This window comes from Thunnus maccoyii, chromosome 23, assembly GCF_910596095.1.
Source record: "Thunnus maccoyii chromosome 23, fThuMac1.1, whole genome shotgun sequence".
Classification (NCBI taxonomy): Eukaryota; Metazoa; Chordata; class Actinopteri; order Scombriformes; family Scombridae; genus Thunnus; species Thunnus maccoyii.
This window is the reverse complement of record NC_056555.1, coordinates 25,157,083-25,181,260: the sequence shown is the minus strand read 5'-3', so window position 1 is coordinate 25,181,260 and position 24,178 is coordinate 25,157,083. Positions and strand designations below refer to the sequence as shown.

The 24,178-nt window shown below is 38.4% G+C and overlaps 1 protein-coding gene across 3 annotated transcripts in view; it reads left to right on the top strand.

Moving 5' to 3' along the window:
* LOC121890615 (NACHT, LRR and PYD domains-containing protein 12-like) overlaps positions 1 to 14,918 on the top strand; it is a 28,300-nt gene extending 13,382 nt beyond the window's left edge. The window contains exons 8-12 of one of the 3 annotated variants that reach the window (XM_042403060.1): positions 423 to 590; positions 4,254 to 4,430; positions 6,986 to 7,159; positions 13,611 to 13,778; positions 14,631 to 14,918. In XM_042403060.1, coding sequence (XP_042258994.1) covers positions 423 to 590; positions 4,254 to 4,430; positions 6,986 to 7,159; positions 13,611 to 13,778; positions 14,631 to 14,814 — 871 coding nt within the window. In that variant the 3' untranslated portion in view covers positions 14,815 to 14,918. Of the gene's footprint in view, positions 1 to 422; positions 591 to 4,253; positions 4,431 to 6,985; positions 7,160 to 7,834; positions 8,003 to 8,257; positions 8,286 to 13,610; positions 13,779 to 14,630 lie in introns of those variants that run through there. The other 2 variants (XM_042403062.1, XM_042403061.1) reach the window with 2 other exon arrangements.
* The last annotated feature ends 9,260 nt before the right edge of the window (positions 14,919 to 24,178 follow it).

The window sequence follows — 24,178 nt, the reverse complement described above, 5'->3', positions numbered from 1 at the left end:
TGTTGTTTTGAATGTTTTTGGCTTTGATTTGATTGATAAATTATAAAAAGGGGTAGGACTAGAAAAGTTCCATTGAATGGTTATTATTTAAGTTGCTCACTGAAAGTTTGCTGTTATTTTTATTTCTTTTGTTTTGTTGCCTATATATTTTATTTTGTTATTTTAACATGTTCAAACTAAAAAATAATGAATCAGTGTTGACATGAATATGTGTCTGAATGTTGTGGTGACATTTGGATGATGTCTGTAGAAGGCTGACATCGTGATGATCCACAATAACACAATGACAAAGTTACTCTGCTCATTTTAGAGAAAAGTTCATTGATGAGGACATAGTAATGTTGAACTACACATTTAAAACCTGAACACATCTGATTGGATTATAAATGGATTTTAATCTACATCATTTATTCTTTATTCAGATTGTGGCTCTGCAAGTTGTCAGAGACCAGTTGTGCTTCTCTGGTCTCAGCTCTGAAGTCCAACCCCTCCCATCTGAGACATCTGGATCTGTCTGGAAACGACGTGTGTGACGTGAAGCAGCTGTGTGATTTTCTGGAGAGTCCACACTGTAGACTGGAGACTCTGGGGTCAGACACCATTTTTTACTTCTGTGCTGAGATTAATATGATGTGACAGTTGTGGTGACACTATTATGCTGATCCACACTGAGGATCTATTTTCTTCTTCAGTGGTTTAGTCCATTGACTGTCAGAACAATGTTGAGCTGCACATTTAAAACCTTCATATAACAAGAAAAATCTACACTGGATAATTCACTCTGAACCTCTGAAACTCTTGATTTTTACATTAAATTTCACCTTCACTTTAGGGCTGGGCGATATGACTAAATCGATATCAGGATTATTTCAAACTTTTACCTCGATAATGATTAATGAACACTTATTTATTTTATATGCTTTTTTTTTTTACACTGCCCTCATAGTTCGCTGACAAGGTTTGAAACACACACAGATAAACTATTTATGGTTATTTATTGAATATTTCAAACAGTTGAAATCAAAGCACACATCACTTGAAATGAAAATGTCTTGTGAAAAAGGTCACATTTTAGTTCTAAAGTTAAAAGCAAGTTCCCTAAAAAAAAGTAGAAAATAATAACTTGCATCTCTTGCAAAAAAAATAAATTATTTTAAATAACGCCATGTGTGAAAATGTTAATGCAACACTGCTGATTAAGAGCAAGAGAAAAGCTTGGACAAGACACCTCCAGTGGATCAACAGGCTGTATCTGAGGCATGTGACAATGTTTCCTCCTGAACTGAAAACCCCTCAGATGGCGAGCTAGTGGCTGGCATGCGAAAGTACTTTTTTACCACCTTGCTTTTAGTGGGAAAGTGTACATGATTCTTTCTCCACCATTCCAGTGGATTTTCCTCACTATCCAGCATGAGAGACACCAAGTAGCCGCTCAGCTGTGCTTCTACTGTTTGCTGAAATGACATAGTGGGTGCAGTTGAAAGGGTTGCCTCACTTCCTTTGAAAAATCTTCCTAATAACCTCCTTGGTTTCTTTGCTTATGATGAAGACGTAGACGGCTCTGTGCTCTCTGGGGTACTTTCCCTGTGGACTGCAGCTGCTGACTCCATCATCTCTGTTCTGACTTCTCCCTGAATGGTGGGGACATGGTGTGCAGAAGTGTATGCTTCCAGTAGCTCTTCTGTGATGGGTTCTGAGAACTTCTCCTTAAGGTACTCAAGGATGCAGGTTTTGATTGTTTTAGTCAGCTCCATGTCATCTTCGTCCTTAGCCAGCACTCATGAATGGAGGATGTGTAGGACAGAGTTCACAAATGAAATGGTCACATACTCTTCTCCTGACAGGGCATCTGTGAACTCCATCAATGGGGAGAGAGCTTTGTTGACAGCCTCTAAGACATCCAGGTCAGCCCAAGATGGAACAAGTTGCCTTGATTTCTCATCATCAGCGAGGACCTGTGTGATGGCTTTCTTTTGCTCAAGGATCCTTGCAGTCATCATTTACATTGATCCCCATCTGGTGGCACATGCAGTTTTCAACTTGTGTTGTGGCAGGTTCAGCTCTTGTTGTGCCTTCACAAGCGCCTTCTTCTTTTTCCAACTATAGGAAAAAGCACTGACAATCTTTTTGCAAACCCTCATTTCCCGCTGCACACGTTGATCTTCCGTTGCATTTTCTGAAATACGCACACATGAAAAGATGAATTATTATTTTATTGAGGGTTTGACTTATACCTAAAGACTTTACAAACTGTAAAACTTAAGCAAAATAATAGATGAGGAGAAATCTCTTAATTCAAAGCTACTTAATTAATAATAGATTAATAACAGACTTCTAGAGTAATTTTTATTTCTACTTTAATGATGAGTCATTGTAGCATTGTTTTACATTGTAATGTGAAGTTAACATTGTAATATGAAGCACATTGTAACAGTAAGAAAAGTGCTATATGAATAGTTAATTATTATTGTCACAGTATTTATTTAAAGTGAACTAAAAGATAGCTCTAGCTCAACTGTAGCATAGTGTCTGATCAGCTGATGTGCTACCTATCGATTTCCAGGTGCAACCTGTGTCCAAAACATTGCTCCCGTGTCCGTCCATTGAGCTGTGTAGCTTTGACGACATTAGTGCTGTTGTCTGTCGTAATGGTCATGAGGTTCTCTTCCATGAGGTCCCATGCAGACAGCATATTTCTCAGGCCCTGTGCAATCATTTCTGATGTGTCATCATCTGCAAAATATGCCGTCTTCAGGCATCTGTTGCACAGGTTCCATTCATCATCAATGTAGTGCGACGTAAGGCTCAAGTATGGCTCCATCCTTGTACTTGACCAGAGATCAGACGTTCCTGCAAAGTACTGAACAGATTTGAGTTCAGCAGCTACCTTCTCACGACATGTTTTGTACATGTTGGGCACTGCTGTTTGGGAAAAATATTTTTGCGATGGCACAGCGTATCTTTTGTCAGGGGTTTTAACAAGATGTTTAAACCCACTTTGTTCCACAGTAGCTATGGGATCCATATCCTTCATGATGTAATATGCAATAGCATCAGTAATTTCTTTCCATCTTCTTGAATCCTTTGCATAATGTGCGGCATTTGTAAATGCTTGTGTTAGCGTCAGCTGCTTTGTAGAAGCACTTTAGCGTTTGTCAGTCTCTCTCTTTTTTTGAGCCATGAACTCTTCATATTCGATAATGTGATTGTGTTCCAAGTGATTAAACAGATTGGTGGTGTTACCTTTGGTCACTGAAATTGTTTTTCCAAAGTGTTTACATTTGACTTATTTTTGCTCTGTGTCGTCTTCACTGAAGCTGAAATGTGTCCAAACCACAGACACGGTATTCTTTTTAGTCATAAGCTGCTCAGGTTGAGGCCTATTTGTTGGCTCAGTGTCAGTGCTTGTGTCATCCATGGTGCCAGCTTGCTTTGAGTGAACTCGCACTAACGTTAGTTGGACGGGGCAGAGGCACATGACTGAACACAACATAGTATTGTTTTAAAGAGACAGTTCATGAACGCACGCATTGAGGAAATTATTAACCGACTTAACCAACATGAGAAAGATTAAGTCAGTGAGAGGGTCTTAATGTCGGTCTTGATACATTTTCGGTTAATTGCCCAGCTCTACTTCACTTTAAATTTTGTTCTTTAAATTTAAACCAAAAACCTCAATCAGACAGCAACAAATATAATATCCAGTATTTACTTGTTCCAATACTATTATGAAGCTGTGCAGTGTTTATATTAACAGAAATATTTAAACACAAGATGCTGTGATTTTTTTCATGGCGACATCATTCCATTAAATGTAAATAATGTTGATATGTTGAACATCATTTTCCTCCTAATTTCCCAACATCCATCCGGACATATTTGATATCATTATAAATGTTGGGATCTTGAGTAGAATCTGAAATATTCATGTGGATTTTTAACTTGTGTTTGGCTGCACAACATGAGTTTGTATAGATGGAGTCACTGGTGGAGCTGCAGAGTTTAAGAGGTGAACTCACTACGTCTTTATTGAAGTAGCAGCATGTTGTCATTAATATTAATGAGAGCTCTTTTTCACTGTTTGTATTTGAAAGTCTTTAACCTGCATCCTGTTGGGTTCAGCTGGTTGGAGTTTCCATTTTCTAAACTTCTACATTCTAAACCTTCTTCAGCTCTGAACAGATTATGAAACTTTGCATGATTTCAAACATGAACTTTGTTTTCTAAAGCGACGTCATTTATTCTTTATTCAGATTGAGTGGCTGCAGTTTGTCAGAGATCAGCTGTGCTTCTCTGGTCTCAGCTCTGAAGTCCAACCCCTCATCCCATCTGAGATATCTTGATCTAAGAGGAAATAACCTGAAGGACTCGGACATGAAACAACTGTCTGATCTTAAGGAGAGTCCACACTGTAGACTGGAGACTCTGAGGTCAGTTCACTGACTGTAGAAATTGTAGAAAATGTCGACTGTTAGTTGTTAAAGTAAATGAATGTTCATAATTTTTGGTAAAGAGTCACATCTGTATACAGAAGATCCTCTCAACTAATATCTGTTTTAAATTGATCAAGTTTACTTGCTGAAGGAGAAATATTTCTTTATTATTTTATTTAATGTGTTTAATGAATAATGTCTGATCATTGTGTGTGTTCTAAAATATTTATATTTTAAAACACACACACACACAGGGACACAGAGAGATCAATGCAGGTATTTAAAGTATTTTTTATAAATCAGTGTTGACATGAATATGTGTCTGAATGTTGTGGTGACATTTGGATGATATCTGTAGAAGGCTGACATCACAGCCAGCAGGACAGGGGGGCACTGGGGGGCAATGTCTATCCAATTGGGATGTTGTGCCCCACCCAAACTTCAGATTCATGGAAACTTCCTGTCTTACTGTACGTGACTGAAGTTAGGCTACATCGCACACACACTGTCACAACACAGTTTCATGTAGCTAACAGCTAGATGAAAGTTGGAAACTATGGCTAAGCAGTTATGTTTGAGCCACTTTTTTAACAAAAACTCGTCCAGAGGATGAAGCATGTTGGGACCAGGCCGTGCCTTAAAGTGAAGTCACAGCACGATGGTTGTGAGACATTTGTTGGCTCTAAAGTAGGGCTGCTCGATTATGGCAAATATCATACTCACGATTATTTTGGTCAATATTGAAATCACAAGTATTTAACACAATTTCATTTTGACTCATGGAACAGAAACGCTTCCATTTTATTAAATGTAGCAGTCGACACTGACTCTGAGTGTCTCACAGAGACCCCATGTTTTTGGGGTTTTTTTCTGTTGCATTCAGTGAAGCGTAATCTGCACAGACAGCTGTTTAAATCACAGAAATATCCGGCTGTATATGTGTTTTAGGCATGCACGATATTGGATTTTCCATCTCATTTTTGCCGATGCCGATATATGTGCACATTTTATCCACCTGGCTGAGGAGACTATTACACCTGCAATCATAGATTGTACGAATGATCAAGAAAGACAATATATGAAGAACGAGAGCATCACTGCGAAATGACAATAATAAACAATAATCGTTTTATCTCCATTATCTAGTTTTCATAATCGTTGGAAGCCAAAATCGTAATCGGAAGTTAAATTCGATTAATCGCACATTCCTACTCTAAAGGACCCTTCAGTCACCAAATACGGTGTAACAACAGATCCAGATGCGCATCAGATCATCCATGTTGACTGGACACCTGAACAACTTGACGTTTTCGTCTTTTGAAAGAGAACTAACTGACACTTGTGATTACAAAGACATAATCAACCTTTCCAACTCAAAGCCCAGAAGACTCGGCCTTGTGTAGGAATAGTAGCCGCAGGTAAGCCAGTGTTATTTATCCTGGCCCGCCGTGGCATGTTAGGATTGTGGTTTCTGTGAGGAAGTTCTGAACAGTAACATATTCATTGTTCAATTTGTTTCAAGAGTTATGCAGTGTTGGTTTGGTTATTACAGTGGAAACCGCCTGTATTGATCACAGTTACAGTGATCAATCTCTTATATGGATCACAAAGCTTGAGACTGAATCATTCTTATACAAATGTTGTTTAAATAGTTTGCTTATACTAATCAAGTACAGTGTTCATTTTGGGTCTTTTCATACATGAATCCATATGGAAAAAATTGTACAACTTCAGTAATTCTATTTTTTTTTTTTATTTTACTCCCATGAAACATGTTTGATATGTTCCTGGCGGCTGCGGCACCATTACTGCCTCGTGGTAACCCGTCTGCTTCCAGCTGGTGACCTGAGGCTGCTGCTGCCTGCACATTGAAATCATGACGGGAAAAAGAAAATCATTTTCTCTCAATGAAAAACGTTGTTTCCTCGAAGCTCATGACAAACTGCCAAAAACCAGCCAACGAGATGCAGCAGCGACACAACAACCAGCGTTTAAACAGCTGTACTGTATTTTGAAACAGTCAGTAAAATTCATTAAATAGCGAAGCTGCTCGTTTCATTACTTTATATTCATGTAATAAATATACAAATGTCAATTAGATGGTATTCTGCATGAGAAATAAAGAAAAGATGTTTAAAAATCAGTTATAATAATCATCTGTTGATAGTGATCAATTTGATCCAGACAGATGTGATCAATATAAACAGTTTCCACTTTATTGTGTTATTTCTTCTTTTATGTATAGAAAGCCATTCATCTGACTCATTTACATTAAACTACCAAAAAAAAAGAAAGAAATGTCTGATCTATGAGCATGTAAAAAGGAGTGCCCACCCGTGACGACCTTGTGCCCCCCTGCTGATAATTGTCTGGCGCCGCTCTGGCTGATATTATGATGATCCACAATAACACAATGACAAAGTTACTCTGCTCATTTTAGTGAAAAGCTGATTGATGAGGACATAGTAATGTTGAACTACACATTTAAAACCTGAACACATCTGATTGGATTATAAATGGATTTTAATCTACATCATTTATTCTTTATTCAGATTGTGGTTCTGCAGGTTGTCAGAGATCAGTTGTGCTTCTCTGGCCTCAGCTCTGAAGTCCAACCTCTCCCATCTGAGAAAGCTGAATCTGACTAGAGGAAAGTTTCAGGAATCAGACGTGAAGCTACTGTGTGATTTTCTGGAGAGTCCAGACTGTAGACTGGAGACTCTGAGGTCAGTTCACTGACTGTCTGTTACTATTGTTGATCTTAATGTTTAACAACTGAACCTAATTTATGTACATACATAACTTACATCCATGAAGTTCATTTTCTTTTTTCCATATTTTCATTTTTTTACTGTACAAAGTTTAGTCTGTAGTTATAAAAGATGACTGATTCTTAAAGAAACTGTAGAAAATGTCCACTGTTAGTTGTTAAAGTAAATGAATGCTTATAACTTTTGATAAAGAGTCACATCTGTATACAGAAGATCCTCTCAACTAATATCTGTTTTAAACTGATCAAGTTTACTTGCTGAAGGAGAAATATTTCTTTATTAGATTATTTAATGTTTTTTACACAATAATGTCTGATAATTGATATTGATCCTTCACAATAATCTCTCTCACACACACACACTGATCTAAATGCAGGTGTTTAAAGTATTTTTCATGAATCAGTGTTGACATGAATATGTGTCTGAATGTTGTGGTGACATTTGGATGATGTCTGTAGAAGGCTGACATCATGATGATCCACAATAACACAATGACAAAGTTACTCTGCTCATTTTAGTGAAAAGTTCATTGATGAGGACATAGTAATGTTGAACTACACATTTAAAACCTGAACACATCTGATTGGATTACAAATGGATTTTAATCTACATCATTTATTCTTTATTCAGATTGATTAAATGCAGTTTGTCAGAGATCAGTTGTGCTTCTCTGGTCTCAGCTCTGAAGTCCAACCCCTCCCATCTGAGACATCTGGATCTGTCTCACAACGACGTGTGTGACGTGAAGCAGCTGTGTGATTTTCTGGAGAGTCCACACTGTAGACTGGAGGTTCTGGAGTAAGACACCATTTTTTACTTCTGTGCTGAGATTAATATGATGTGACAGTTGTGGTGACACTAAACTGCAGACATAAAGCTGATATTATGCTGATCCACACTGAGGATCTATTTTCTTCTTCAGTGGTTTAGTCCATTGACTGTCAGAACAATGTTGAGCTGCACATTTAAAACCTTCATATAACAAGAAAAATCTACACTGGATAATTCACTCTGAACCTCTCAAACTCTGTTTTTATCTTTTCTATTTGACAGTTTTTAACCTGCATCCTGTTGGGTTCAGCTGTTTGGAGTTTCCATCTTCTAAACTTTAGGACAAAAAAATAGATTTTCAGATTAATTGCGATTCTTATTTGAATGATCAATAATTGATTATTGAAATCCAGAAATGGATCTTTGCATTTGTGTCTTAACTCAGTAAACATGTACATGTGCTCTGTGTTGTGTGTGTGCAGTGGTTACTTGTTGTAAATGGTTCAGTTAGAGCAGCATGATGTGTAAAATGTCCACTTTGTTTAAATCCAGTTATTACAACGTGCACAATAATCTTATTTTAAGTGTAAAAGTAACATAGATGCTAGCTGCTATATTAGCTGCCTTGAGTCACCACAGTCCTGTAAACCGTGACGTGAATAGTTTCAGTCTGTGGACCCGCCGCAGTTTACGGGACTGTGGTGACTCAGGATGGTCAGCTGACTCTGGCTGTCTCGTAGGGGATCTAGAGATCACATCTACAAGAGGAACAGACTGAAAAAAGACTCCACACACTGATCTGAGCTCTGGGTTTGTGTTTGTTAACGACATATTATCTCTGACTACGAGATGTGAAAGCGTGGAAGTGGACTGAACAGTGTGCAGATTCTACTGTATTCAGTCTGTCTCTACCTGCCGGGGAGCTAACGCCAGCCAGCAGCTGTCTGCAGGTATCACACTGATGTCAACACAAATACAAACAGTGCAGATGAACTAATGAGCAGACTTTCAGTTTCTGCTGTCTGTGCTCAAAGTGATAAAGTTGAAACAGCAGGTACTGACAGTCCATGTGTTGCATTATGGGATAGCATTTATGTGTTTTAAATGTACATAATGATGAAGCTCTTGCAAGTGATGCAGGTCTTTTATTATTCTTGCTCAACTGTTTTGCACATGTAGACCTAAAACATATAAATGTGTCGTGTTTTAGTCTTTTGACATTTTTACTTGTGTTTGGCTGAACAACATGAGTTTGTATAGACGGTAGGGCTGCTCGATTATGGCAAAAATCATAATCACGATTATTTAACACAATTATTTTTTGACTCATTTTTGCTAATGCTGATATATGTGCACATATTTTTTTCCACCTGGCTGAGGAGACTATTACACCTGCAATCATAGATTGTACTAATGATCAAGAAAGACAATATATGAAGGAAGAACTTATGAAGACTGGAGTTCAGGAGCTCAGCATTAAAACACATGAACCTGCCAAGTGGGTGGAGCAGTAGTTTTCTTTGACTTTATCAGACAGACAGGAGTAATGTGCAGGATTTCATCTTTGGTGCACAGTCCGAAGCAGAAGGTGGCGGTAATGCACCTCATACGCTGGTTGCCAATAGCTGTTATAAACCAAAAAGAAGAAGAAGAAAAAGAAAACGTTTTTTCCAACAGAGTGGTACATCCTGTCAGCCGAGGTGTTTCCTATCTCTGCAGCCGAACACAGCAGCTCCTCTGCGGACTGTTTCATCCTGACGGTCCCGGTGTTTCCTCCGCAGGCTCCACTTCACTCAGCTGCCCGACAGACCCGCTGCTTCTTCCCACTTTAACCTGAATAACAAACCGGGGCTCGGTGCTCCGGTTGGATCCAGACGGAGAGCCGGGGCTAGCTGGGAGGCTAGCGGAGCGTTAGCCGCAGCATGACCGGAGGGAAGCACAGCCAGCTAGCCTCCGCTAGCCTCCCAGCTAACGTTACCTCCGGTTTCACTACAGGCAGATTCACTCGCTACAGTGGGCGAGGAAATAAAACCAATGAATCAATAAGTACAAACACTGTTGATTTCTTCCCGTGGAGCCGACATGCAAACTATTTAGGTTCAGTAAATCCTAGCTGTCAGTCAGCCTGGTGAAGGCAGGTTAGTGTGTGGACAGAGACGCTCAACGCCTGTCGGAGGCGTTTAAGGAGGAGCGAAAGCGCACCGCTGTAAAGGAAAGAGGTTTGCTGGATTTATAACACAAGACAAAACGAGAGCATCACTGCGAAATGACAATAATAAACAATAATCGTTTTATCTCCATTATCTTGTTTTCATAATCGTTGGAAGCCAAAATCGTAATCGGAAGTTAAATTTGATTAACCACACAGCCCTAGATCAAGTTCATATGTTGAAGGAGAAATATTTCTTTATTATATTATTTAATGTGTTTAATGAGTAATGTCTGATCATTGATATTGATCCTTCAGAACACACACACTGATCTAAATGCAGGTGTTTAAAGTATTTTTTATGAATCAGTGTTGACATGAATATGTGTCTGAATGTTGTGGTGACATTTGGATGATGTCTGTAGAAGGCTGACATCATGATGATCCACAATAACACAATGATAAAGTTACTCTGCTCATTTTAGTGAAAAGTTCATTGATGAGGACATAGTAATGTTGAACTACACATTTAAAACCTGAACACATCTGATTGGATTATAAATGGATTTTAATCTACATCATTTATTCTTTATTCAGATTGATTAAATGCAGGTTGTCGGAGATCAGCTGTGCTTCTCTGGCCTCAGCTCTGAAGTCCAACCCCTCCCATCTGAGACATCTGGATCTGTCTGACAACAACATTTGTGACGTGAAGCAGCTGTGTGATTTTCTGGAGAGTCCACACTGTAGACTGGAGGTTCTGGAGTAAGACACCATTTTTTACTTCTGTGCTGAGATTAATATGATGTGACAGTTGTGGTGACACTAAACTGCAGACATAAAGCTGATATTATGCTGATCCACACTGAGGATCTATTTTCTTCTTCAGTGGTTTAGTCCATTGACTGTCAGAACAATGTTGAGCTGCACATTTAAAACCTTCATATAACAAGAAAAATCTACACTGGATAATTCACTCTGAACCTCTGAAACTCTGTTTTTATCTTTTCTATTTGACAGTTTTTAACCTGCATCCTGTTGGGTTCAGCTGTTTGGAGTTTCCATCTTCTAAACTTTAGGACAAAAAAATAGATTTTCAGATTAATTGCGATTCTTATTTGAATGATCAATAATTGATTATTGAAATCCAGAGATGGATCTTTGCATTTGTGTCTTTACTCAGTAAACATGTACATGTGCTCTGTGTTGTGTGTGTGCAGTGGTTACTTGTTGTAAATGGTTCAGTTAGAGCAGCATGATGTGTAAAATGTCCACTTTGTTTAAATCCAGTTATTACAACGTGCACAAAAATCTTATTTTAAGTGTAAAAGTAACGTAGATGCTAGCTGCTATATTAGCTGCCTTGAGTCACCACAGTCCCGTAAACCGTGACGTGAATGGTTTCAGTCTGTGGACCCGCCGCAGTTTACGGGACTGTGGTGACTCAGGATGGTCAGCTGACTCTGGCTGTCTCGTAGGGGATCTAGAGATCACATCTACAAGAGGAACAGACTGAAAAAAGACTCCACACACTGATCTGAGCTCTGGGTTTGTGTTTGTTAACGAGATATTATCTCTGACTACGAGATGTGAAAGCGCGGAAGTGGACTGAACAGTGTGCAGATTCTACTGTATTCAGTCTGTCTCTACCTGCCGGGGAGCTAACGCCAGCCAGCAGCTGTCTGCAGGTATCACACTGATGTCAACACAAATACAAACAGTGCAGATGAACTAATGAGCAGACTTTCAGTTTCTGCTGTCTGTGCTCAAAGTGATAAAGTTGAAACAGCAGGTACTGACAGTCCATGTGTTGCATTATGGGATAGCATTTATGTGTTTTAAATGTACATAATGATGAAGCTCTTGCAAGTGATGCAGGTCTTTTATTATTCTTGCTCAACTGTTTTGCACATGTAGACCTAAAACATATAAATGTGTCGTGTTTTAGTCTTTTGACATTTTTACTTGTGTTTGGCTGAACAACATGAGTTTGTATAGACGGTAGGGCTGCTCGATTATGGCAAAAATCATAATCACGATTATTTAACACAATTATTTTTTGACTCTCATTTTTGCCAATGCTGATATATATGCACATATTTTTTCCACCTGGCTGAGGAGACTATTACACCTGCAATCATAGATTGTACTAATGATCAAGAAAGACAATATATGAAGGAAGAACTTATGAAGACTGGAGTTCAGGAGCTCAGCATTAAAACACATGAACCTGCCAAGTGGGTGGAGCAGTAGTTTTCTTTGAGTTTATTAGACAGACAGGAGTAATGTGCAGGATTTCATCTTTGGTGCACAGTCCGAAGCAGAAGGTGGCGGTAATGCACCTCATACGCTGGTTGCCAATAGCTGTTATAAACCAAAAAGAAGAAGAAGAAAAAGAAAACGTTTTTTCCAACAGAGTGGTACATCCTGTCAGCCGAGGTGTTTCCTATCTCTGCAGCCGAACACAGCAGCTCCTCTGCGGACTGTTTCATCCTGACGGTCCCGGTGTTTCCTCCGCAGGCTCCACTTCACTCAGCTGCCCGACAGACCCGCTGCTTCTTCCCACTTTAACCTGAATAACAAACCGGGGCTCGGTGCTCCGGTTGGATCCAGACGGAGAGCCGGGGCTAGCTGGGAGGCTAGCGGAGCGTTAGCCGCAGCATGACCGGAGGGAAGCACAGCCAGCTAGCCTCCGCTAGCCTCCCAGCTAACGTTACCTCCGGTTTCACTACAGGCAGATTCACTCGCTACAGTGGGCGAGGAAATAAAACCAATGAATCAATAAGTACAAACACTGTTGATTTCTTCCCGTGGAGCCGACATGCAAACTATTTAGGTTCAGTAAATCCCAGCTGTCAGTCAGCCTTGTGAAGGCAGGTTAGTCTGTGGACAGAGACGCTCAACGCCTGTCGGAGGCGTTTAAGGAGGAGTGAAAGCGCACCGCTGTAAAGGAAAGAGGTTTGCTGGATTTAGAACACAAGACAAAACGAGAGCATCACTGCGAAATGACAATAATAAACAATAATCGTTTTATCTCCATTATCTTGTTTTCATAATCGTTGGAAGCCAAAATCGTAATCGGAAGTTAAATTTGATTAACCACACAGCCCTAGATCAAGTTCATATGTTGAAGGAGAAATATTTCTTTATTATATTATTTAATGTGTTTTAATGAATAATGTCTGATCATTGATATTGATCCTTCAGAACACACACACTGATCTAAATGCAGGTGTTTAAAGTATTTTTTATGAATCAGTGTTGACATGAATATGTGTCTGAATGTTGTGGTGACATTTGGATGATGTCTGTAGAAGGCTGACATCATGATGATCCACAATAACACAATGACAAAGTTACTCTGCTCATTTTAGTGAAAAGCCCATTGATGAGGACACAGTAATGTTGAACTACACATTTAAAACCTGAACACATCTGATTGGATTATAAATGGATTTTAATCTACATCATTTATTCTTTATTCAGATTGACTGACTGCAGTTTGTCAGAGATCAGTTGTGCTTCTCTGGCCTCAGCTCTGAAGTCCAACCCCTCCCATCTGAGAGAGCTGAATCTGTCTTTCAACGACATGTGTGACGTGAAGCAGCTATGTGATTTTCTGGAGAGTCCACACTGTAGACTGGAGGTTCTGGAGTAAGACACCATTTTTTACTTCTGTGCTGAGATTAATATGATGTGACAGTTGTGGTGACACTAAACTGCAGACATAAAGCTGATATTATGCTGATCCACACTGAGGATCTATTTTCTTCTTCAGTGGTTTAGTCCATTGACTGTCAGAACAATGTTGAGCTGCACATTTAAAACCTTCATATAACAAGAAAAATCTACACTGGATAATTCACTCTGAACCTCTGAAACTCTGTTTTTATCTTTTCTATTTGACAGTTTTTAACCTGCATCCTGTTGGGTTCAGCTGTTTGGAGTTTCCATCTTCTAAACCTTAGGACAAAAAAATAGATTTTCAGATTAATTGCGATTCTTATTTGAATGATCAATAATTGATTATTGAAATCCAGAGATGGATCTTTGCATTTGTGTCTTTACTCAGTAAACATGTACATGTGCTCTGTGTTGTGTGTGTGCAGTGGTTACTTGTTGTAAATGGTTCAGTTAGAGCAGCATGATGTGTAAAATGTCCACTTTGTTTAAATCCAGTTATTACAACGTGCACAAAAATCTTATTTTAAGTGTAAAAGTAACATAGATGCTAGCTGCTATATTAGCTGCCTTGAGTCACCACAGTCCCGTAAACCGTGACGTGAATAGTTTCAGTCTGTGGACCCGCCGCAGTTTACGGGACTGTGGTGACTCAGGATGGTCAGCTGACTCTGGCTGTCTCGTAGGGGATCTAGAGATCACATCTACAACTTTCTAAACTTCTACATTCTAAACCTTCTTCAGCTCTGAACAGATTATGAAACATTGAATGATTTCAAGCAGGAACTTTGTTTTCTAAAGTGACGTCATTTATTCTTTATTCAGATTGAGGCGCTGCAGTTTGTCAGAGACCAGCTGTGCTTCTCTGGCCTCAGCTCTGAAGTCCAACCCCTCATCCCATCTGAGAGAGCTGCATCTGTGGGGAAACTACGACCTGACGGACTCGGACATGAAACAGCTGTCTGATCTTCAGAAGAGTCCAGACTGTAGACTGGAGGTTCTGATGTGAGTAGAGAGTTGGAGTCAGTCTGTGCTGGTTTCAGCAGTATTGTATTAAACACAGTTAGTATCAAAGCAAAGATCCAGTATTTCCTGGTGAACCTTCAACCTTCTCAGTGGCTGCTTTCCTCAGTGAAGCTGTGAGAGGAGAATGGTGACAGGCTTCAGGATTGGACAGAAAGACAGAGAGAGAGAGAACAGTCAGCCAATCAGATCAGCCAGAAGCTTGTTGTGATCATGTGTTTGAGTTGATGTGAAGACGACTGTTGTTGTTGTGTTCATGTCTGCAGGAAATAAAGCTGGATTACAGCTGACAGCCTTACAAGATGTATAGAGACAGTGGTCCTCATCATCAAACTGTCCTACCATCAAATCTGATCTGAAAGTGTTTGTTCTCTCATTTCAACACTAAAGAATTGATCAGTTCATCTTTGTCAGAGCTCTAAGATCAGTCTGACTGCAGCCTGCAAATCACTGGCTCTGATTTCACACAAGCATCATTACGTTTAGTAACCATGTGGTCTTTATACAGACCAGAACCTCTGCTGAAGTCCAGGAATCACAGCAGCTGTTTAGCTGAGAGCTCTGACTGATTGTCATGTGATGATTTAACAGCAGGAAAGATCTTCAAATCCCACAGAGACTCTGTAGCTTTCAACTTTTCTAACAGTTGACATGTATCAACAGTAAATCCATCAGTAAACTGATGAGTGAATGTCTCTGTTTCTGCAGTAATGATGTGTTCATGACTCTCAGCACTTTATTTCCTCTGTGTACTTGAGTGAAATCTGCAGAGTAAACAGACTTGATAGCAAAAGTCTGTGCAGGTGTGTGAGCTTGGAGCTCAGTGTGTTCACTCCAACACGTTAACATGAGAGCTGAAAGGAAGCAGGCTACGCTGCACAGCTGTTCCACTTCTGGTCTGAACAGGACTGAAGTCCCTGCTGCTCTTTATACTGGATGTGCTGCATCACTGACTGACAGCTGATGAAGTGAGTCTCACTAAACACTGATTTATGACCTCTGTTGTTTCTTCTTCTCTCACCAGATGGGATTGGTGATCTCTGTCAGAGTGTGAGTGAACATCCAGGAGTGTGTGTTGAGAGAGGATCAGCTGGATCCTGATGATCCATCTGGACTGGAGTCTGGATCTGGATTTTGTCATCTTCACTTAAGTCTCTTAACTGACTACAAACTGAACAGTTATCTCTGGATTTTGTTGAATCAGCACTTTACAGATGTGTTATACATGAGCTGTTTGATGCAGAAAAGATGAAAAACAGGTGTTATAAGTCAGACTCTGACCCTGGGCCCATATTTATCAAGCGTCTCAGAATCACACTGAGAGTTAACGAGGACTAAAACTAATTAATGAAGCAGAAGAGAATTTACTGTGACTGTCAACAGGAGAAGGATTACTCCTGGGAGAGAGTGAGACGTCGCTGTTTTACCACAGTCAGAGCAGCAGAGTTGCTCTGTGTGTAAACATTAAAGGTATCCAGCTTTTTTATGCAAAAATGTATGTCAAAATGAATAGTTTATATCTCATAATGATATTTAACAAGTCATTTGCATCAGGCTGTAAGTAAACACTGATCAGCCAATCAGGAGTCTTTAACAATAACTATATAATTTAAATTTGTAGGTGAGATCATGTGATCCAGCCCTATCCAATCACATCCTTTACATCTTTTCTACATTAGTGCAGCATCTTGCATGTTTTGTACAACACTGCACACAGTGATAATGATGCAAACGGACTCTGTATATATATTTGAAAATAATGTTAAAATGTATCAACTCTTCAGGTGTGTCTCTTTTTCTTATTGTTTTTTGATCTAGTTAACTTTTTATAGAAGGGTGTAAAGACTTAATACCTGTACAGGAATTTAAGGTTTCTTCTCTCTTTCTTGTCACTTATTAAAATATATTTTTGAATGTAGGTGATGTAGATTTTGATATATGGGATGATGAATCTGATAGAATGTTTATATATAAGATGAATGTTTGATATTTTGAAGTGTGGCTTTTGTATTACTTTTCTGTGTACTTTATTGAATTCTTGGATGTTTAACCACAGAGTTTGTCATGATGTATAAATATGGGTGTGTTTTCTATTTTTTAAACAATCTGGCCTGACGAAGATCCAAGTGGGATCAAAACGTTGCCATTATTAAACTTTGTGTGCAGACGTTACCTTTTTTCATTATCCACTGATCTACTGATTATTTTTGTTCCATATGCTAAATTTGAATCTTATGTGTGTTTTACTAGTTTATTTTCTTCCTGTATGTTTATTAGTTTTGTGTAAAACATTGTGTAACGTTGGTTTTGAGAAGTTTTATAGACTTGTGAAGGGAGGGTGGTGGGATGATGATGGTGGGAAACAAAGACCAAATTCTAATAAACATCTGTGGAAATAAATGAACTTGCAGTGTTTTTATTCTGTGTCAAGCTTCAGCTTCATGTATAACGTCTATTTTTATTGTAGTTATTTTTTCTGTCTTTGTGTATAAATGAAGCATATTTGATTGAATCTGTGTTCTTTGTTTTGTTTCTGTGGATCTGTTAGATGTTTTTGTCGAACCACTGGACCACCAGGACGCCATCTGAGTTTATGGTTACACTTTATTTTAAAGCTCCATTATTCTTATAATTTCTTATTAATTTCCTCAAAGTTTCCAGGGAATCAATTTCTGTGTAATTTGGTCTATTTATAGATTTCCATTTCCACCTGAGTTCATATTTATTCATCAGTCATTTATTATTGGAAACTTTATTCTCATATATGTTGAATTGTATGTTTTTCTGTAGATGAAACATGTTTGCATGTTTGTCTGACCTGCTGTGAACTGACTAAAAGACTTTAGCTTATGCTAGCTTAGCAACTGGAATTCATTCATTGGAAGTGAACCAACTGAACACTGTCTTTATTTGACCTATAAATTACTGCTAAAGTACTTGGTTCTTTCCAGGAAATTTACTAACTTTAGATTGTCTGTGTTTTCTTTATTCTTTAACTTTATTACTGAAATCAGGTGAAATATACAAACAAGGAAACAGCGCCACCATGTGATGATACAAGAAAACAGCAACCCATACAGACTGAACACAAACAACAAGGAGGAATAAATACATGAAAACAGACATTTTAAAACATGTGAGGAGAGGAGAGTAAATCTAGTTAGAGATGTCTCTATTCATCATTTTGTCTATCAAATGTCAGAAAATAGAGAAAATTAAGATTAAGAGTGAAATTGGTTTGCAGTGTTTGTCCAAAACTTAACAAACACAATAAAAGAAACACACACACTAAGAAGAAAAAAGCAATCAAGACATCGTCCACACATGGCACACATCCTTCATAAAACACACTAAACTACTACACAGCAGCGTCCAGCAGTGCTCCTGGAGTACAAAGATTCAATGTGAGAGAAGACACAATGCAGCCCAGAAATATACACAATACCATACTTTTATCAGGTCGTCCCTGATTTGTAATTTCCTTTTTCTTTGGTAACTTAATATTTCATGTAACTTATTGTAAAATGTTAAAAACACAACCGTTAGCAGCTCTACCCTGGATAATATTTCATGTGTTAGTGAATGAAATATTGATTGTGGTTGTAATGTATTCTTGTGGACAGCAGCAGGTAGTTTGTTGGTTTGGACAGCAGGTGGTGCTGCTGCATCAACAACGAGCTGAAACTCAAACATACAACAGTGTGTTTTAGTCTCACAGGGAGACAAGCTGGGTTCAAACCTGTGACATGGACACAACTCCAATAAATCTACATAAATATCAGCTGTGAAACAGGAAGCTTTGACATTTCATGAACCTCTTCTAATCTAAAAGTAGCTTTAAGGTTGTAAAACTGCTGCAGCAGCTGGATTAGATTCAGTGTTGAAGTTTTTTTTTTTATTTCCACTGGTTCATTTACTGAAGTACTTTACTACAATCATCAGATACTTGTACTTTACCTGAGTACACACATTTTAATAATACTTCATACTTTACTACTTTATACTCCACTACATTTATTTAAGTTAATTTTACTTTTAAGATTTAGATTTTACAAATACAGGACTTTAAAATAATAATCTTGAAGATTTTCATTTAAATGTCTGTTTAGTCACTATCTATCGCTGAATGAGGTAACACAATGGTGACTGAGCCTTTGGCCCACTGATGAAAGCTCTTGCATCTGTAGTATTATGAGTATTACGAACTGGGTGTTGGTGGCTTTCCCAGGAAAAATTCAAAGGCAGCACACAGTTATTGCAGTAGTTGGTCCACCAGAGAGGGTAGACAGGGCTAACACAACAGACTTGTTCTTCAACTCACTTGTGTGTGAAGCAAATCCGCGTTCAGCCCCGACAAAACATAGCAAAACATTTATTTAAACGGTACGTTGGACACCATGTTGTGTTACGCAAGTGTTGCGACTATAGCAGCTGAGAAGGCCTTTTTAATAAGGAAGGGTTTATATACATGTTGCTGCTGATTGGTTAACACCTCTGACACACCCACCAAATGAGAAAATATACCTCAAAGCCTGTTGCACAATGTTTCGAGGAAACTCGTTGTTCAACCCAGAAACCGTAGCAAGATGGTGCACACCATTTTCAGTTTGAATGTGCTGTGTACTGCCTACTACATAATCAGTCAATAATACTGCCTTCTAAATGAATGATTGACTATGCCATTACCAGCAGTTCACTCAAGAATATTCAAGCAAGACAGTCATGTGATACAGTCATGCATCACAACATGACCGGTCCTTGCAGCCATTGAATGAAAATTGTTTATCACAAATGACCTCCTCCACTCAACGTAATATTTTACAGTATTATTTTAAGGCAAATTAAAATTATTAAATATTTTAGTGTAAAATACTGTCTGCCTTGCAGTCCGCCATTGTACAGTCTGAAGAGACACAACACATTTTGGGGCAGTTGAGTATGTCTGGTAAACTAACGCTGCTTACACAGATATTCTTGCTAATCTAGATACATCCAGGCATTTCTTGCGTACACAAAATCCACATACTATGCAGTTAGAACGCACTACATAATCAATTTGACGTCATACTTAGTATGAATAGTATGTTAGATTCCAAATCACATACTTTTTCTTTTTAAATATGTATTTTTGGCCATTTCCATGCCTTTATTGGACAATGACAGTGATAAGTTGACAGGAAATGAGGGGAGAAAGAGACAGGAAATGACATGCAACAAAGGTCCACTGCGAGCTGCGGACCTTGCAGTTATGTGGCTAGCGTCAGTAGGTTAGGGCACACCATACTTTTTCTTTTTACTTTTAGTACATACTACAGCTGCTATGCTATACAAAGTACGTAGTGTTGCATACAGTGTGCACACAATTGGGACGTACTACTTCGTCATAACATTACGCCTTGAACTTTGACCCTCTTGCTCATACATCCATTGTAGTCTGTGGTGCAAAATTTGAATATTGCTGAAAAAAATGGTTGGTGCCACGTTTCTTATCTTGGCAATACAACAAAACGCCATTCACTGAGCTCACCAAAGACACGCAGACTGTCAATGTGCTGTCATCTGTCTGTGCTCTGTCGTTGCTCAGTTGATGTGGCGAATCTTCTGCTGCACAGAGGATTATGGGTCAGAATAGCCAGAAAAGCATGCTGGCATGCATACCGCAAAGTGTGACTAGATGCATCCTGGTATTCTTGGCATACTGCATTAACATACTCAGTCTTTTTCTGGCATACTAAATAGTATGGTCTCTGCTAGTGTGACTGTTTGGATCTCTGGGAGTGAAGTCAAGTGATGTCCAAAAACACACCTGCAATTACTGCTTATCACCATAGGTGCCGCCAATGAGAACGAAATGGAGATTTTTGAGACTTTACTTTAGTGTAAAAAATAGTCTGCAGAGTATCAGTGATGAAAAGAATCATTAGTTCCAGTTCTGGTGCAAAGTGTGAATGATGTCATGAATTATGAGCAACAGATGTGTTTGTTATTAAGCTAAAACATTAAAAATATATTAAAATATTAGAAACTCGTCCCTGTAGAAGAGAGCTTGCTCTCAAAGGCCCTCCCTGTTTAAATAAAGGTTGATGAGGATGATGATGATGATGATTATTATGTCAAAATGAATAGTTTATATCTCATAACGATATTTAACAAGTCATTTGCATCAGGCTGTAAGTAAACACTGATCAGCCAATCAGGTGGCTTTAACAATAACTATATAATTTAAACTTGTAGGTGAGATCATGTGATCCAGAAATTGGTTTTCAGTGTTTGTCCAAAACTTCACAAACACAATAAAAGAAACACACACACTAAGAAGAAAAAAGCAATCCAAGACATCGTCCACACATGGCACACATCCTTCATAAAACACACTAAACTACTACACAGCAGCGTCCAGCAGTGCTCCTGGAGTACAAAGATTCAATGTGAGAGAAGACACAATGCAGCCCAGAAATATACACAATACCATACTTTTATCAGGTCGTCCCTGATTTGTAATTTGCTTTTTCTTTGGTAACTTATTGTAAAATGTAAAAAACACAACCGTTAGCAGCTCTACCCTGGATAATATTTCATGTGTTAGTGAATGAAATATTGATTGTGGTTGTAATGTATTCTTGTGGACAGCAGCAGGTAGTTTGTTGGTTTGGACAGCAGGTGGTGCTGCTGCATCAACAGTGTGTTTTTGTCTCACAGGGAGACAAGCTGGGTTCAAACCTGTGACATGGACACAACTCCAATAAATCTACATAAATATCAGCTGTGAAACAGGAAGCTTTGACATTTTATGAACCTCTTCTAATCCAGTTTCCACCTTATATTTCCCCTTCAGTAGCTTTAAGGTTGTAAAACTGCTGCAGCAGCTGGATTAGATTCAGTGTTGAAGTAAAACATCAAACTATCATCTTTGTTTTCTTTATTTCCACTGGTCCATTTACTCAAGTACTGTACTTTACTACAATCATCAGGTACTTGTACTTTACCTGAGTACACACATTTTAATAATACTTTATACTTTTTACTCCACTACATTTATTTCACTTATTTTTACTTTTCAGATTTAGATTTTACAAATGCAGGACTTGAACTTGTAACAGAGTATTTTTTCACTGTAGTATTGATACTTTTGAGTAATTGATCTGAATACTTCCTCCACCTCTGTTTATTTCACAGAAGAAGCTCCTCGTTAGAGTCCAGCTTTAAGATTTGATCAGTTCTGACTCTGATTCTTGTCTTATTATTCCAGTCAGAAAATAAAGCAAAATAAAATGTATTTTCAGCAGATTCACGCTGCCATAATAAGTCATTAATGATAAATGATGATGAATGAATGAAATAGTTTCAGTTTAGTTTTTATTCTTATTACTGGTCACAAACTGTGGCTGGTTTTTCAACATTCATTCAGTCTCAGCAGCTGCTGACTCAGTTTTTACTGCCACAGCATCTCTGACCTCATGTTCTCACATTAAAATGATCCCAATCAGGTTTACAGATTGTAATTTGGGGAAAAAGAGAGCAGTGGTATTGATCGGTACTCAGTATCAGCAGATACTCTGAGTACTGAGAGTCAGTATCAGGAGAGAAAAACCAAGAAAACATCTCAGTTCTGTCATTTGGAAAATGAATCCGACTTGGATTTGAATAAAATGGTGGATGTTTTTCTTCAGAGGAAGGTGAGAACAAATCATCTGGTTTAAGGTCAGACAGCTCAGTCTGTGTTCACTTTAATATTTAGTTGTACCAGTGTGTCTCTGTGATCAATGCTGATCAATAAATATCAGGTTGTCCTGTGTAATGTTAATAATGAATATCAGTGAGGTGTTTTTGATACTTGGAGCAGTTCTGCTTTCACATGTAAAATGCAGCGTTAGATTTCACTCTCTGATCAGCGTCACTGTTCATGTTGTTGAGTCTAACTGATAAATGTTAGTCAGTCCTGCTCTGACACATACAGCACAGATACTTATGGCTGGGACTTTGTCTATGTACAGTGCAGCTAACAGCTGGCAGGTGTGTTTTTCTTTGTAAAGCAGGAATTTGATGAAGCTGCAGGTGTTTCTGATCTGTGCTTGTTGTGTTTTTAATACAGTGTGTTTCTTTGCTTCATGCTGTCAACAGTTAACCTGTTAAGCAACATTTCAGCCTCGGTGGCTTGATTCATATCTCTGGAGTCTTCTGAATCACATCAAAGCTACAGTCAACTGAAAAGGTATTTGGTGTAAAATAATGTGTTGATGTGTGATAAAGGTTTGAGAGTCTCCAGTCTCTCTCCTCCTCCTGCTCTCCTGTACAGCTCAGGTGGATCATTACAACATTCTGCAGCAAAGAGACACAACCGCTGTCCAAGCTGCTGATCCTGGAACAGTCAGGGATCATCAAGCTGTCTGATGTTACTCTGTCGGCCACAAGCTAACAGTTAGCATTCCCTCTGCTGACAAATAACAGCATGCAATCTTCAAGACTGGCAGATTTGTTGTTGCTCAAGGTTATCTGAAGGTTATCTGAAGGTTATCTGAAGGTTACTGACTGCTGATGTGAAGAGAGGAATCGCTGCAGGACGTCTGATTAGTCACTGTTTCTTAGTTTTAGCGGTTAAATGACAAACTTGGTCATTTCCACTTGAACTTGAACCTTCATTGTTGCCTCATTTAAAGGTGTATGAGGATAGGAGGGTGTGTGCTTCTGAAACACATATAAAAGGAATATATAGCGAGTGAAACAACTGCAAATAATAATACTCTGATGCACGTTATTGAGGAAATTATCACTAATTTAACTTATCAGCCAAAGTGATGAAAAATAACGAGTAGCAAAGAGTAGTTCAACCACTATCAATCAAATCATATAATAATGTAAATTATCTTTCATTACTACTATGCACAACATAAAGAAAAGTTGAGATGTATAATAACTATTAGATCTAACTATAGATTTTACAAGAATATGGTATTTAACTTTACTAATAAAGATAACATGCACACCGAGCCTTAACTGGTAACACCTGCATGTCATACAGCTCCTGCCTCACCATTCACCACACATCATTATAGTTTAGTGCAATCATGGCAATTAACAGCAAATCACTTCCAATAACTTCACTATATACATAACTTCCACATCTGTAACTAACAATAACACTGTGATTTAAAGGCCATTAAAAGCTTACAGCATCTGCTTTTAACCTAAATTGGTCATTAACAACTTCTCTCTCTCAAACTCAATAAACAGAAAGAACAGAAAGATGATTGATCACCTACTTTTGTTGTATAAAATGAGACAACTTAAGTCCCAAAGCAAAGAGGTGATCAATAACTGTCAACTTGTGATAAATAAGTTTCCAGGTAAGA